The sequence below is a fragment of the Emys orbicularis genome, chromosome 1 (assembly GCF_028017835.1).
Source record: "Emys orbicularis isolate rEmyOrb1 chromosome 1, rEmyOrb1.hap1, whole genome shotgun sequence".
In the NCBI taxonomy this organism is placed as follows: Eukaryota; Metazoa; Chordata; order Testudines; family Emydidae; genus Emys; species Emys orbicularis.
In genome coordinates this window covers 206,403,994-206,417,396 of record NC_088683.1, presented here as the reverse complement: position 1 = coordinate 206,417,396, position 13,403 = coordinate 206,403,994, and the positions used below count along the sequence as shown (strand labels likewise).

Sequence of the window (13,403 nt, the reverse complement as noted above, 5' to 3'; positions counted from 1 at the left end):
ACATTTTGACGTTTTTAGAAGGTCTCTCTCTCTATAAGTCTATATTATATAACTAAACTAATGTTGTATGTAAAGTAAACAAGGTTTTCAAAATGTTTAAGAAGCTTCATTTAAAATTAAATTAAAATGCTGATCTTATGCCGCCAGCCTGCTCAGCCCGCTGCCAGCCTGGGGTTCTGTTCACCTAGGCCGGCAGCGGGCTGAGCGGGGCCTGCGGCCGGGACGCCGGCTGGCAAGGGGCCGGCAGCCGGGACCCCAGACCTGGGGGGGGGGGGTTTCCAGTGGTCAGGGCAGAGGGCTGGGGGTGCAGGGCAAAAAGCTGGGTGTGGGGGGGGGTTCAGGGGTCAGGGCAGAGGGCTGGGGGTGTGGGGGGGGTTCAGGGCAGAAGGCTGGGAGTGGGGGGGGGTTTCAGGGGTCAGGGCAGAGGGCTGGGTGTGTGTGGAGGTGCAGGGCAGAAGGCAGGGTGTGTGGGGGGGGTTCAGGGCAGAGGGCTGGGGTGCTCGGCTCGTGGGGGTGCTCCCAGCCCCCTGCCCTAAGCGGCTCAGGGCAGGGGGCTGGAAGGGATATGCCCTGTTCCACCCCCTTCCCCAAGATCCCGTCCCTACCTCTTCTCTGCCTCCTCTACGGAGCAGGAAGCACGCTGCCGCTCGGCTCGGCTCTGCTCCGCTCCGCTCCCCCTCCCCCTCGCAAGGGCCATCAGCTGATCGGCACAGGGAGGGGGAGGAGGAGGGGCAGGAAAGCACCACGCTGGGGGAAGAAGCGGGGGAGGGGGGAAGCTTGGCTGCCGCAGGACCAAGCTTCTGCCTCCTGCCCCCGCAGGGGAGAGCAGTGGGCGGGGGGGACTGAGTGGGGCTTAGGGCCGGGACCTCGGCAGCGTGCCACTCAAAATTGGCTTGCGTGCCATGTTTGGCAGGCGTACCGTAGGTTGCCGACCCCTGGGTTAGACAATGCTAGTTTAAGTGTGTGACCTGGTTAAAACAGAACGTATAACAAGTACCTGCTTAGTGCAGATTTCCTCCACTGTCTTTAGAATGCTGTGTTTGCTACCTAGAACAATTCACTGACAAATTTTCAGTGAACTGCGATAGTCAATTGAGATTTTTTTTAAAAGGAGTAAAACATCTCTTGCACTTGCCTCTTTTTTTCTTTTAAATATAGTTATGGCTGGAATACACAAGATAAACCCAACTTAAAACCTTCTATTTCAGGACCTATAACTTTGTTGTATGTGTCAGCAATTGAATTTCAACTGTTCCCATAATTCATTAGAATCTAGAATAATTAAGTTATATGAATTTGTAAAAAGTTAACTTATTTTCTTTCTTATGAAATTTCAAACAGGGAACATTGTCATTAAAAAAAATTGCAAGTTTTTAGCTTAACATTTCTTGTGTATGGCTTTAACTTTAGTTTAGTCCAATGGTCAAAGGCTCCATGCGCTACATGGTCTCTACTGGTGCAGATGGAACAGTTTGCTTTTGGCAATGGGATGCAGATTCCATGAAATTCAGGTATGTAAGTGGGTTCCTGTTTAGCTCTTCAGATGTCTTCCCTTTCTTGATTATAAGATGGCAGTTATTTTGGGGAGTGTAAATTGACTTTTTAAATATAAATAATCTTTTGATGTTTACACATAGGAAAGCTTAAAATATCCCATACAGCAGCCTACAGAATATTTAAGTGCCATTACACACTGCATTCATTACAGACTTGTGCTCGATTCATTGTCCTGAGAAATGAACAAACCAATTCACTAGATTCTTACGACATCAGAAACACTGTGGGAAAAGTAAAATTGAAAATCTTAGTATATTAGACCCATATAGTAAAGGTATTTTTGCTGTCTGAGTTTGACAGTCCTGTTGTTCTGGGACCCCCTACTTTTGTTCATTTAATGAAACTTGTGTGTACAAGTGTATTTAAAAGATGCTGTTATCATGTTCAATTCATAACTGCCACAATTTACAGTTTTGATATGGAATTTGTTTACTAAATTAGTAATATTCCTAGTACTAAGCAGGAATACATGATCAGAATATATGTAACATTATTCCATGGAAGTGGTCATAATATCTAATACAGAATACTCAAATTTGTTGAACTGTTCCAGTATGTCTAATGTGGAAACTTCCAGTACTTGAGCAAAAAAGCCTGTAATTCAGATTGTGAAAAGAAGTCACTTACGCCTGTGCCAGTGAAGTCAGTGTAGTTGCAAAGGTGTTACTAAGTCACAGTTTGGCTCAAAGAGCATTTTACTGATATGTGACACAGAAAAGTCCAAGGTTCACTCTCTGTTCCCAGTTTTAGTTTATAGGGCTAGTAGTTTAAAAATAAGTTTAAAAAATAAATACAAGTAACATTTACTTCTATAGTGCATTTCAACTGTAGATCTCAAAGCACTTTACATTTAATATTATTGTGTTCAAAGTCCCCAATCAGGATTTGGCCCCCATTGTGCTGGGTGATGTACAAACATAAGACATCATTCTTGCATTGTTATATGAGGGAGTTTTGTAAATAAAATACCTGTGTTCTGGAAGTCATTAAGGTAATTAACATGGAAACATAAAATGCCATTTTTTACAGTTAATTTTTGGAGTAGAACAGCATTTCAGTTACAGGATTTTTTTTTCTTAATTAACAAAGTTGGGCATATAACTGACTTTTTAAAATCTTACCTTTTCATCTCTCCCAGATCCATATTTATCAGTATCTATTCCATGAGTGATTACAATACATGCTTAGCTGGTGACATTGCATCGTCACAGAGCATGAAACCAAGCTTTTTACTCAACAGTTGCATATCTTTGCAAAACTTTGATTTTTAAATCTGTTTTACACCTCATAAAATTACATGAAACTGCAGAATCCTGGGAAATACCTTACCCCTGTAGGCCAAGCTCCATATGTGGTGCAATGTCACCAGCATAGCACTTATTGGACATGTCATGGAGTGTGTAAATCAGATTTGCAAAGAAGAGAAAACCCAAACTGTGAGGAATTCCATATTACCTCTGCTCTTTCAGTGTGTGTATTCATAAATTCACGAATATATTAAAAAAAAAATTAGGACTGTCAAGTGATTAAAAAAAATTAATTACGTGATTAAACAACAATAGAATACCATTTATTTAAATATTTTTGGATTTTTTCTACATTTTCAAATATATTGATTTAAATTACAACACAGAATACAAAGAGTACAGTGCTTACTATATTTATTTTTTATTACAAGTATTTGCACTGTATAAAAACAAAAGAAATAGTATTTTTCAATTCACCTCATACAAGTACTGTAGTGCAATCTCTTTATCATGAAAGTTGAACTTACAAATGTAGAATTGTGTACGAAAAAAACTACATTAAAAAATAAAACGTAAAATTTTAGAGCCTGCAAGTCCACTCAGACCTACTTCTTGTTCAGCCAATCACCCAGACAAACAAGTTTGTTTACATTTGCAGAAGATAATACTGCCTGCTTCTTGTTTACAATGTGACCTGAAAGTGAGAACAGGTGTTCTCATGGCACTGTTCGTAGCAGGTGTCGCAAGATGTTTACGTGCGAGATGTGCTAAAGTTTTATATACCCCTTCATGCTTCAACCACCATTCCAGGGGATATGCATCCATGCTGATGATGGGTTCTGCTCGATAACAATCCAAAGCAGTGCAGACTGATGCATGTTTATTTTCATTATCTGAGTCAGATGCCACCAGCAGAAGGTTGATTTTCTTTTTTGGTGGTTCGGGTTCTGTAGTTTCTGCATCAGTGTTGCTCTTTAAAGCCTTCTGAAAGCATGCTCCACACCTCGTCCCTCTCAGATTTTGGAAGGCACTTCAGCTTCTTAAACCTTGGGTTGAGTGCTGTAGCTATCTTTAGAAATCTCACATTGGTACCTTTTTTGCGTTTTGTCAAATGTGCCATGAAAGTGTTCTTAAAATGAACAACATGTGCTGGGTCATCCATCTGAGACTGCTATTACATGAAATATGTGGCAGAATGCAGGTAAAATAGAACATGGGACATACAATTCTCACCCAAGGAATTCAGTCACATATTTAATTAACACATTTTTTTAATGAGCATCATCAGCATGGAAGCATGTTCTCTGGAATGGTGGCCGAAGCATGAACGGGCCTATGAAGGTTTAGTATATCTGGCACGTAAATACCTTGCAATGCTGGCTACACAAGTGCCATGCAAATGCCTGTTCTCACTTTCTGGTGACATTGTAAATAAGAAGTGGGCAGCATTATCTCCTGTAAATGTAAACAAACTTGTTTGTCTGGGTGATTGGCTGAATAAGAAGTAGGACAGAGTGGACTTGTACACTCTGAAGTTTTACATTGTTTTGTTTTTGAGTGCAGTTATGTAACAAAAAATCTACATTTGTAAGTTGTACTTTCACGACAAAGATTACAATACAGTACTAGTATGAGGTCAATTGAAAAATACTATTTTTTATCATTTTTACAGTGCAAATATTTGTAATAAACAATATACTCTTTGATTTGAGTTACAACACAGAATACTACACCTCTACCCCAATATAACGCTGTCCTCGGGAGCCAAAAAATCTTACCGCGTTATAGGTGAAACCGCGTTATATCACACTTGCTTTGATCCGCTGGAGTGCGCAGCCCCCGCCCCCCTGGAGCGCTGCTTTACCGCGTTATATCCGAATGACTGTTATATTGGATCGTGTTATATCGGGGTAGAGGTGTATATGAAAATGTAGAAAAACATCCAAAAAAATTTTCAGTTGGTGTTCTATTGTTTAACAGTGCGATTAAAATTGTGATTATTTGCAATTAATTTTTTTGAGTTAATCACATGAGTTAACTGCAATTAATCAACAGCCCCCTTTCTCCCCCCCCTCCAAAAAATCAAACGCACAATAATTTGATGTCTTGGATGGAAACTGAGCTTACTGTAATTCTGACTTCTCACAAAGAAAACATACATCACTTTAGATCCTTGACATTGGTGATTGTGCATGTGTTTGTGGCAATGTGAACTCAGATTTTGGAAGATTGTGTTAACCTTTAATCTTTACATTGCATGTCCTGATTTTTCAGCAACTTTTTTCTTTTAAAGTAATCGGCCAGTGAAGTTTACAGAGAAATCCAGGCCTGGAGTTCAGATGCTATGTTCTTCTTTTAGCATTGGTAAGTTGTATGCATGTTGATATTGGCCATTTTTTCATTTTTTCCCACTAATCTACAGAAACATTCTGTCAATTTCAACTGTCCTGCACTTGTAATAAATCTTATAATTCCTCTCCTTACACTCCAGAATTGGATGCAAGGATCCATATAACTTTATCCTGTTCTTTGTACAAAACCTTGTTTTATAGAATCCTAGAAATGTAGGGCTAGAATGGACCTAGAGGTTATCTAGTTTAGCCCCCTGCCCCGAGGCATGCCTAGACCATCCCTGACAGATGTTTGTCCAACCTGTTTTTAAAAATCTCCAATGACAGGGATTGTACAGTCTCTTGCAGAAGCCTATTCCAATGCTTAACAACTCTTACAATTAGGTTTTCCATAATATCTAATCTAAATCTGCACCCCTGACTCCTTCACACTTGCTCCCAGATCCCTACAGTCATTGCTGATCTGATTAGGGTCATACCTGGCAGTATCATAAGTGTCCACATGGATGAGCAGCGTGGGGTAGTTGTCAGAGAGACAGATGAACCTTTCCATAACACCTTGGATGCAGGCTCCAGGCAGGTAGTGCATCTTCTGGGACAGCCGATCAGGCCAGCAGATGGATAATGTTTAGCATCTGGGAAAGAATGGACAAGACTTTCTTAACAAAGAACTTGTTACAACTGAACCTTGCAAGTTACTTTGCCCTCTCCTGTGCTGAGCACATCAGCTACTTCTGGAGCACTCTTTTCTAGTTGGGCAACAAGAGTATAGCTGTAAATACAATGTTGGGCTCCTACATGACATAGAACGTGACTGATATGCCCTATTGATACCTCCACCCTAGAGAACTACATGATCTCTTGCATTTTCAGTGGGGATCTATCTATCTATGTATCTACTCTGTGCATTCAGTAATGCTCTGAAGAGTCGTCACAAAAACAATAGGTTGGCAGAAGGTTTGTGACAAATCTGCTGCTGCTTTTCTGGCTTGTGATTGGAGGATGATAGCTCATACAGGAGGGGGAAGGTTCTGTAGCCATTAAGAGGACAGTTGGAGACCTGGCGGGACAGCACTGAAGGTAGCTGTTCCAGGTGGTTACTGAGCTGGGGTTTCTGGAGTTGGATTCATCTGTATTAAGAGAAGCAGGATACATGTACGTAATGTAAATAAAACACACAGTGTGACTTCCTATCAGTATTTCTCCAGTAACCAAAACTGACCAACTGTAAGGCCCTGAAATTCACCAGAATTCTTACATGGGGGCAACAGTATATTTAGAATGTGTAATGTGAATTTATTGGCTTTGCATGCACTTTGCACATGGCTTAATGTCTTGTATGTTTTGACCATGCTTCTTTCAGTTCCCAGTGGTTGGATGAATCGTTTATAAACAAAAGCAGGAGAATGAAAAATGTATTGTCTGGATTCCCCCCCCCCCCCTTTACTCTTTCCCGGCTATAAAATCTCTCATCTTGACCCTTCATTTCATTTACAATGTGGGTATTTCCAGTGAAGAATAGCCAATGTAACACTCTTTTTAACTATGGAGAAGTCTTTCTACTCTAAAAACAGTAGATAATTTTAGCTGCAACCTTGTTTTAGAAAGTTCTCACTATTATACTTCCCTTTAAACTTTCATACTAAAATTTAGTGATTTTACTTTTTTATTATTTATGGCTAAAAAAGGATTTGTTAAGAAAAATGCAGTTTCACCCCACATTTGTATAGTGGGAAAAGAGCAAGAAATTTGACACCTGTCAGAATTTTAATCCATCATGTTCTACCTGATATTGTAACAAATGAAAATTCTTATCCACGTCAGCTTTTTAATTACTGTTTGAATTTTCAGGTGGTACGTTTCTAGCAACAGGCAGTACAGATCATGTTATCAGGATGTATTTTTTTGGCTCTGAAACACCTGAAAAAATAGCTGAACTGGAAAGCCATGCTGTAAGTAAGATTGTTAAATCTACAAGTCACCTATTTAAAATACTTGAAGAACTGTGTTGGGGCTTCTAGCAGCATTCTAGATATGGTTTTAAAAGTTTACTGGATTAAAATTTTGCATACTGGTGTGAAAATATAAGTGACAGTAACGTGAAACACTTATATGGGTTTAATGAATTGAGGGAGCATATCACAATGATATTCTTTTAAGTATGTTTTATTTTAAGTATGTTTCATACACTAAAGCCTCCTTATACAGTTCTTCAGGTGTGAAGTAAGGTAAATGTTGTTCTTGTTTTAAGGCTCCTTTGCATTTATACCACTGTAGAAGTGTAATTTATTACAGCACCACAAATGAAAGTACACACGTCTTGCATGTTTTACATTAGAATTTGTATCAGGTTTTAATGTTAAACATGCAAGACATAGGTGTGTACTTTCATTTGTGGTGCATTAATACATATCGGTTATACATGCTAAAATGGTTGTATTTATCACTTATGGATTTAAGCTTGCAATACTGTATGGTATAACTTGAAATTCAGTGACTATTTTAGATCAGAAGTACAGTTAGTGGATATTTTCAATAAATATTTCTTCTTACAACATAAGTATTAGGGCCACTAAAGGCCACTTGAGTTGCATTAGTCTGACTCCTTGTATTTGATAGGACTGCTCCCAACATTGCTTTCCCTAATGGCTTATGTAACCTACTGAGTATCTACAGTGATGGTGCCCAATTTTCTCTTCAATTGCTCTTACTGTTAATAACTTCCTTAATGGCTAGCCTAAGTATTTTCTAGCATGTTCCCTGCTTTAAAAAAAAAAAAAAAATCCTTCCTTTATAGATGTTCTCAGGGGCCTGATTCACATTTATACTGCTCTGGAAGTGTAAAGGAGCCTTAAAGCAAGAATAAATTACATTTACCCTTACTTCACACTTGCAGAACTATAAAAGGAGGCCTTAGTGTATGAGAATTTGGCCCCCTGTGTTTATAGGCATTGTGATCTTGGGTCCTCCTCCATAACATAAAAACTTAGCTTCTCTCCTTTGCTTCTTGTAAGTGTTATTGCTGCCTTATTTGGTAATTTGATTTAGTGTTTCTCCCGGTTATTGCTCATCTCCTGTAGTAACGAGAGATCTACCCTTTATTATGGGAGCAGAAGCATTAGAGGAATGTAGACTGACTAGCAAGCATGCTTACTTCTTAATTTGTATATTATACCATTTTTTAGAGAGAGAGACATATTCATATCTCTAGAGAATGAAGGTGGGGGTGGAGGGGCAGGTAATATGTAATTCCATAGGACCACGGTTTTAGCAGTATGAGTTGGGAATGGTTACATTACTTGTGTGCCAATAAACCTTAATACATTAAGGTGTGGTATATAATGTGTACCACATGCTTTATAAAATAGGGTTTGAGGTTTTAAAAATTTTTTATGTATCATTCGCCTATGAAGTAAGGCATCTTTAGCACCATGAGTCCAGCTGTACAGGACTCTAAAGAGATACAAAACTATCAAATGTGTTTAAAACACCTCTACATGTCAGTTTTAAAGACAGATACCTTGGTAATTTTCAGGGTTATAAACAAGAATTGTGTCTGGTTGGAAAGTGGTGTATTCACTTAGTGTAAAAATCCTATTTCCAGAGCTCATAAGTTGCTTTTTATCATACCTTAAACTTATTACTTGTGCAGGACAGGGTAGTGCATGTCCTGGGCCATGGGCGGGTGTGGTTCGTGGAGAGGATTCTATATTTAGGCCCAGGAGAAGAGAACACTTTTTTCTGGCAGGTTAATTTTTTTTTTAAAATGACTGAAGCTGTTTAGAAGTTTTAAATGTTAGAATAGGTGTTAGTGGTGATGCACTAGTGGTCAGAGTGTAAGTAAGTGTGTCAAAGATGTATGAGAATTACATTTTATCTGTAGATCTGAGGTCTCAATGTGGTTATTAAATTTTTTCCCAAGAGTTATTAATGGCTTTTTAAATATTTACTATCTTCCTTTGTATCTCTGTTTCGGTTGCTTTCTTTCCAAATAATACTTTAACTTAACTTCCTCATTTTAATTGTATGTTTTGGGGGGTGATAAGAGTTGATGAGTGTTGATTATTACCTTTAGGGAAGACTTCCAAAACTTGCAAATTTTCTGGCGTTGGTACATCATCTACTTGCCCATTCATTTTATATTGATGAAAATGAATAGCTAACTGTATTTCGTGTCTGGAGTGGGGAGGGAGGAACTTGCTTACTCTGCGCAAATATAATTTTGCTGTTGAAACCAGTTCCTCTAGATTCTAACTTGCTTAGAGTAGTGAAAGTCCAAATTCAAATGTGAGTTAAATGCCTAGTTTCTAATGGGAAGTTACTTATTGAAGGGTTTGTAACGTTTCACAAATTCATTCCAAGTATGTTAACAAGATGAGTTTAAAAAGTGGACCATTCTTTTAAAAGTTGTAATTTAAATTTAGCATCAGAACATTAGCAGATTCTACTAAGATAATTGTGTAGGGATCTGCTGACCTTGCAATTATACGTACCAGTTAGGATCAAAAAAATTCTGTACTGTGAAACTGTTTAATTAAAAACAACGAGGAGTCCTTGTGGCACTTTTGAGACTAACAAATTTATTTGGGCATACGCTTTCGTGGGCTAAAACCCACTTCATCAGGTTTTAGCCCACAAAAGCGTATGCCCAAATAAATTTGTTCGTCTCTAAGGTGCCACGAGCACTCCTCATTTTTGCTGATACAGACTAACACTGCTACCACTCTGAAACCTGTTTAATCAAAATTTGTTCTGAAATGGGACAGTTTTCTGCAGTGTGTTGCAAAAGAGATCACATTCTCTGGGACTTGGCTAATACTTTTTTCTGTTCCTGTATGTTAACTTCTTTTGTGAAGAAGGCTGCGTACATTTTCTAAAAGAAATTAAGTTCCCGATTTAAAATAATTTAACTTCTAACCTCTCTCTTAAAAACTTTTTTCTTTTGCAGGACAAAGTCGACAGCATTCAGTTTTCGAACGGTGGTGATAGGTATGTTGCAAGACTCAACATGTAAATATGTCCTTTAAATGTTTTGGCATTAAATACCTATTGTCACACTCTTGGAGTGCTCAACTAAGAAAATCTGATATAGCTATAATTTGAAGGATGATCTACATTTCTCTGGAGTACAGTGTTCACTTTCGTTTCAGCTCTGTGCTTTTGTTCCCTGTGAATATTTTAACATATCTTCTATTTGGATAAGCTGATTTCTTTAAATATTATTATTATTCTATGGGAAAGTGTTGTCATATATCTAATAAGAATTAAGGGTTGGCTTTTCAAAGCAGTAAACATTGGCCTAACTCTGCTTCTTCCATTTAAGGCAGTGGTAAAATTCCCGTTGTCTTAAATGGGAGCAGAGTTAACTGATGCTGAGCAGTTTTAAAAACCACACCCATAAATCTTACAAAGCAGCAGTGCATATATTTAAGCAAAGGACCCTGTCTGGATTGTCCAGGTTGGTATATCCTTCCAGTCACATTTAAGATGTCTGTAAAGTTGCTTTTTTCCCCTTTTTTTGTGTGGTTTTTGTGGTGTTTTGTTTAACTGGCTCTTTGGTAGCTTGTTGGAGAAAGATCCTGAATATTGGGTTTGATGTAACAGGGGAAGGGAGGACACTTTGATTTGCTAGCTCCTGCTACTGGGGGTCCTTACAGAAGATGGCTCATTCTTTGACACTGCCAGGATCTTCCACCCCCTCCCCCTCCCAACCTCCTTGCTACACACCCTTTCCAGTACCCGCTTCTCTTCCCACAGCTAGAAATGTCCTGTATCCTGCTAGTGTCAAGTTATGTCACAGGCACCTTCTTTCTCTCATCTGAGCATCAGTTTCCCTATGCATAATCCAGTTTTTCAGGGCATACTCTCCATTTAGCCTGCTTATCAGCTCCAGTATTACCTTTTTTGCCACCCCTTTTCCATGTCAGATGCTAGGAACGCTACACCTCTGCATCACATCCACTAGAAGCCCCCTAATTGGATCTAAGGCTTCAGGGGAAAGAAGTAGTAGGAAGAAACTATTTAATTTTATCATAATGCCCACAGGGCCATCTAAGTATTTGGACCCCATTGTACTTTGTGCTGTACAGAGACAAAGATAGACTCAGTTCCTGCACCAAGGAACTTACAATCTAAGAAATGGACTTCTTCTTCGAGTGATTGTTCACGTCCATTACACATTAGGTGTGCGCGCACCGCGTGCACGAACGTCGGAAACTTTTTCCCTCAGCGGCTCCCGTCGGGCCGGCAGGGTCCCCCCTCCCGCCAGAGCGGTGCCCCGCTCTAGCGTGTATATATATCCCTGCGGGCCCGACCCTCCCTTAGTTCCTTCTTACCGTCCGTGGCGACGTTGGAACAACTCTATCTCTCGTCTGAGAGTGTCCCTTAGCATAGTACTTAGTGTTATCTTTACAGTTATCAGTTCTTAGTAGCTAGTGTTAAGCTTAGCAGTTATCAGTTCTTTAGAAAGACTTAAACTTCTTTGTGTTAAGTGTTTGGTCAACCCCGGCACCGGCTCTGGGCGGCGGGGCATGCCGCACGCCCAAGGCTTCAAGACTTGTGCCACGTGCCGCAAGCCTATGCCATTAAGCGATCCACACGACTCGTGTCTCCGTTGCCTGGGGGAAGCACACCAAAAGGAGCGCTGCAAGATCTGTAAGGCTTTCAAGCCCAGGACTAAGAAAGAGAGAGACTTTCGCCTTAAGCAGCTGCTCATGGAGACGGCGTTACAGCCCTCCACTTCGACGGCACCGTCAACCTCGGTGCGGAGTGCCCCAGCATCGGTCCGTGATCCGACGCCGGCGGGGCATCCTAAGCCCACGGCACCGACTCAGCGGGACCGCCTCCGGCACCGGTCGTCTTCGCCGGCAAAATCGAAGGGCCAACCCAAGGCCAGAGGACGTTCCCCGCATAAGAGGGTAGCGCCCGCGAAAACCTCAAGTGCGCCTAAGGCCGTTGCGGCCCCAGCACAAATCCCGGTGACAGTGGCTCCGGCGCCGAAAGGCCCATCGAGCCCCGGGATAGGCGCGTCGAGTGAGGAGGAAGGGCTGGAGGAGCTTTTGGAACAGCCCTCCACCCCGGACACATTTGAGGCCGCAAAGGACCTCATTGAATTGTCCGCTGAGGGCCCCCTCCACGCTAAGGACAATCTGCCGAGACTGCCATCCAGAGGCAAGCCGGCAATGGTGCGCCCATCACGGTCACCATCTCGGCACCGTTCACGGCGCCGGTCCCGGTCGAGCTCCACCTCGGTGGACTCCCGGCTTCCCTCCGCGCAGAGAGCCGCACAACAGTCGGGCCCCAATAAGCGCCCGGCACCGACCCAGCAGCTCTGCTCGAGTAGGCACCGGGACGTGTCAGTTACGCGATCCCCGAGACCGACCACCCGCAGTCGTTCCCGGTCCCGAGGTCACCGGTACCGATCCAGGTCGGCAAGACGCTACTCCCGGTCCCGGAGGCACTACTCTCCGACCCCGGACTGGCACTGTTCCACGGCACCGCCGTGGCCTTCCAGATCACCGTCCGTGGTTTCGGATGCAGACTCGGGCCGGTCCAACAGATATGCCCACAGGGCACAGGCCAGTAGGGAACACGAAGCCACTTGGCACCCACAATGGGGCCAGTCAGGACAATGGCCATTCTGGACCCCTTGGGCCTACCACCAGCAAGGCCCCCCATCCAGGACCTCGAGATCTGGCCCCTCGGGACACCGGTCCCGCTCTCCGCAGTGGCGCCCACCCTCTCGCAAGGAGGCCACGGTCTCCAGGCCGCCGGAGCGACAAAGGGCTGACTTGGCACCGAGCCCGGCACCGTCTCAGACCCACGTCACAGAGCGCACTCTAGAGGAGCGCCCAGCTGATGAGGAGTTGCAGGAGGAGGAAGACGCGCAAAAGGCCCTGACCTCTTCCTCCTCGCCAGACGAAGCCGTGGCGGGCACAACAGTGTCTGGCCCTCCCCCGATTGACCATCGGGCGCACCAGGAACTGCTCCGCCGAGTAGCCCTCAATCTGGGGTTGCAGGCGGAGGAGACGGTAGAGCAGGAGGACCCCATGGTCGACATTCTAAGCCCGGAGGGCCCCTCCAGGATCGCGCTCCCGCTCATAAAAACGGTCCAGTCCAACTATAAAACAGTATGGCAAACACCGGCCTCCAGTGCACCAACTGCGAAAGGCGTGGAGAGGAAATACTTCGCCCCATCTAAAGGGTTCAACTTCCTCTTCTCTCACCCAACGCCCTGTTCGCTGGTCAT

General features: G+C 42.5%; 1 protein-coding gene across 2 annotated transcripts in view; it reads left to right on the top strand.

The window, feature by feature from the left end:
• BRWD1 (bromodomain and WD repeat domain containing 1) overlaps nucleotides 1–13,403 on the top strand; it is a 109,242-nt gene that overhangs the window by 13,724 nt on the left and 82,115 nt on the right. For both annotated transcript variants that reach the window (XM_065397572.1, XM_065397571.1), the window contains exons 9-12: nucleotides 1,411–1,511; nucleotides 5,098–5,168; nucleotides 7,007–7,107; nucleotides 10,104–10,144. In XM_065397572.1, coding sequence (XP_065253644.1) covers nucleotides 1,411–1,511; nucleotides 5,098–5,168; nucleotides 7,007–7,107; nucleotides 10,104–10,144 — 314 coding nt within the window. The remainder of the gene's footprint in view (nucleotides 1–1,410; nucleotides 1,512–5,097; nucleotides 5,169–7,006; nucleotides 7,108–10,103; nucleotides 10,145–13,403) is intronic.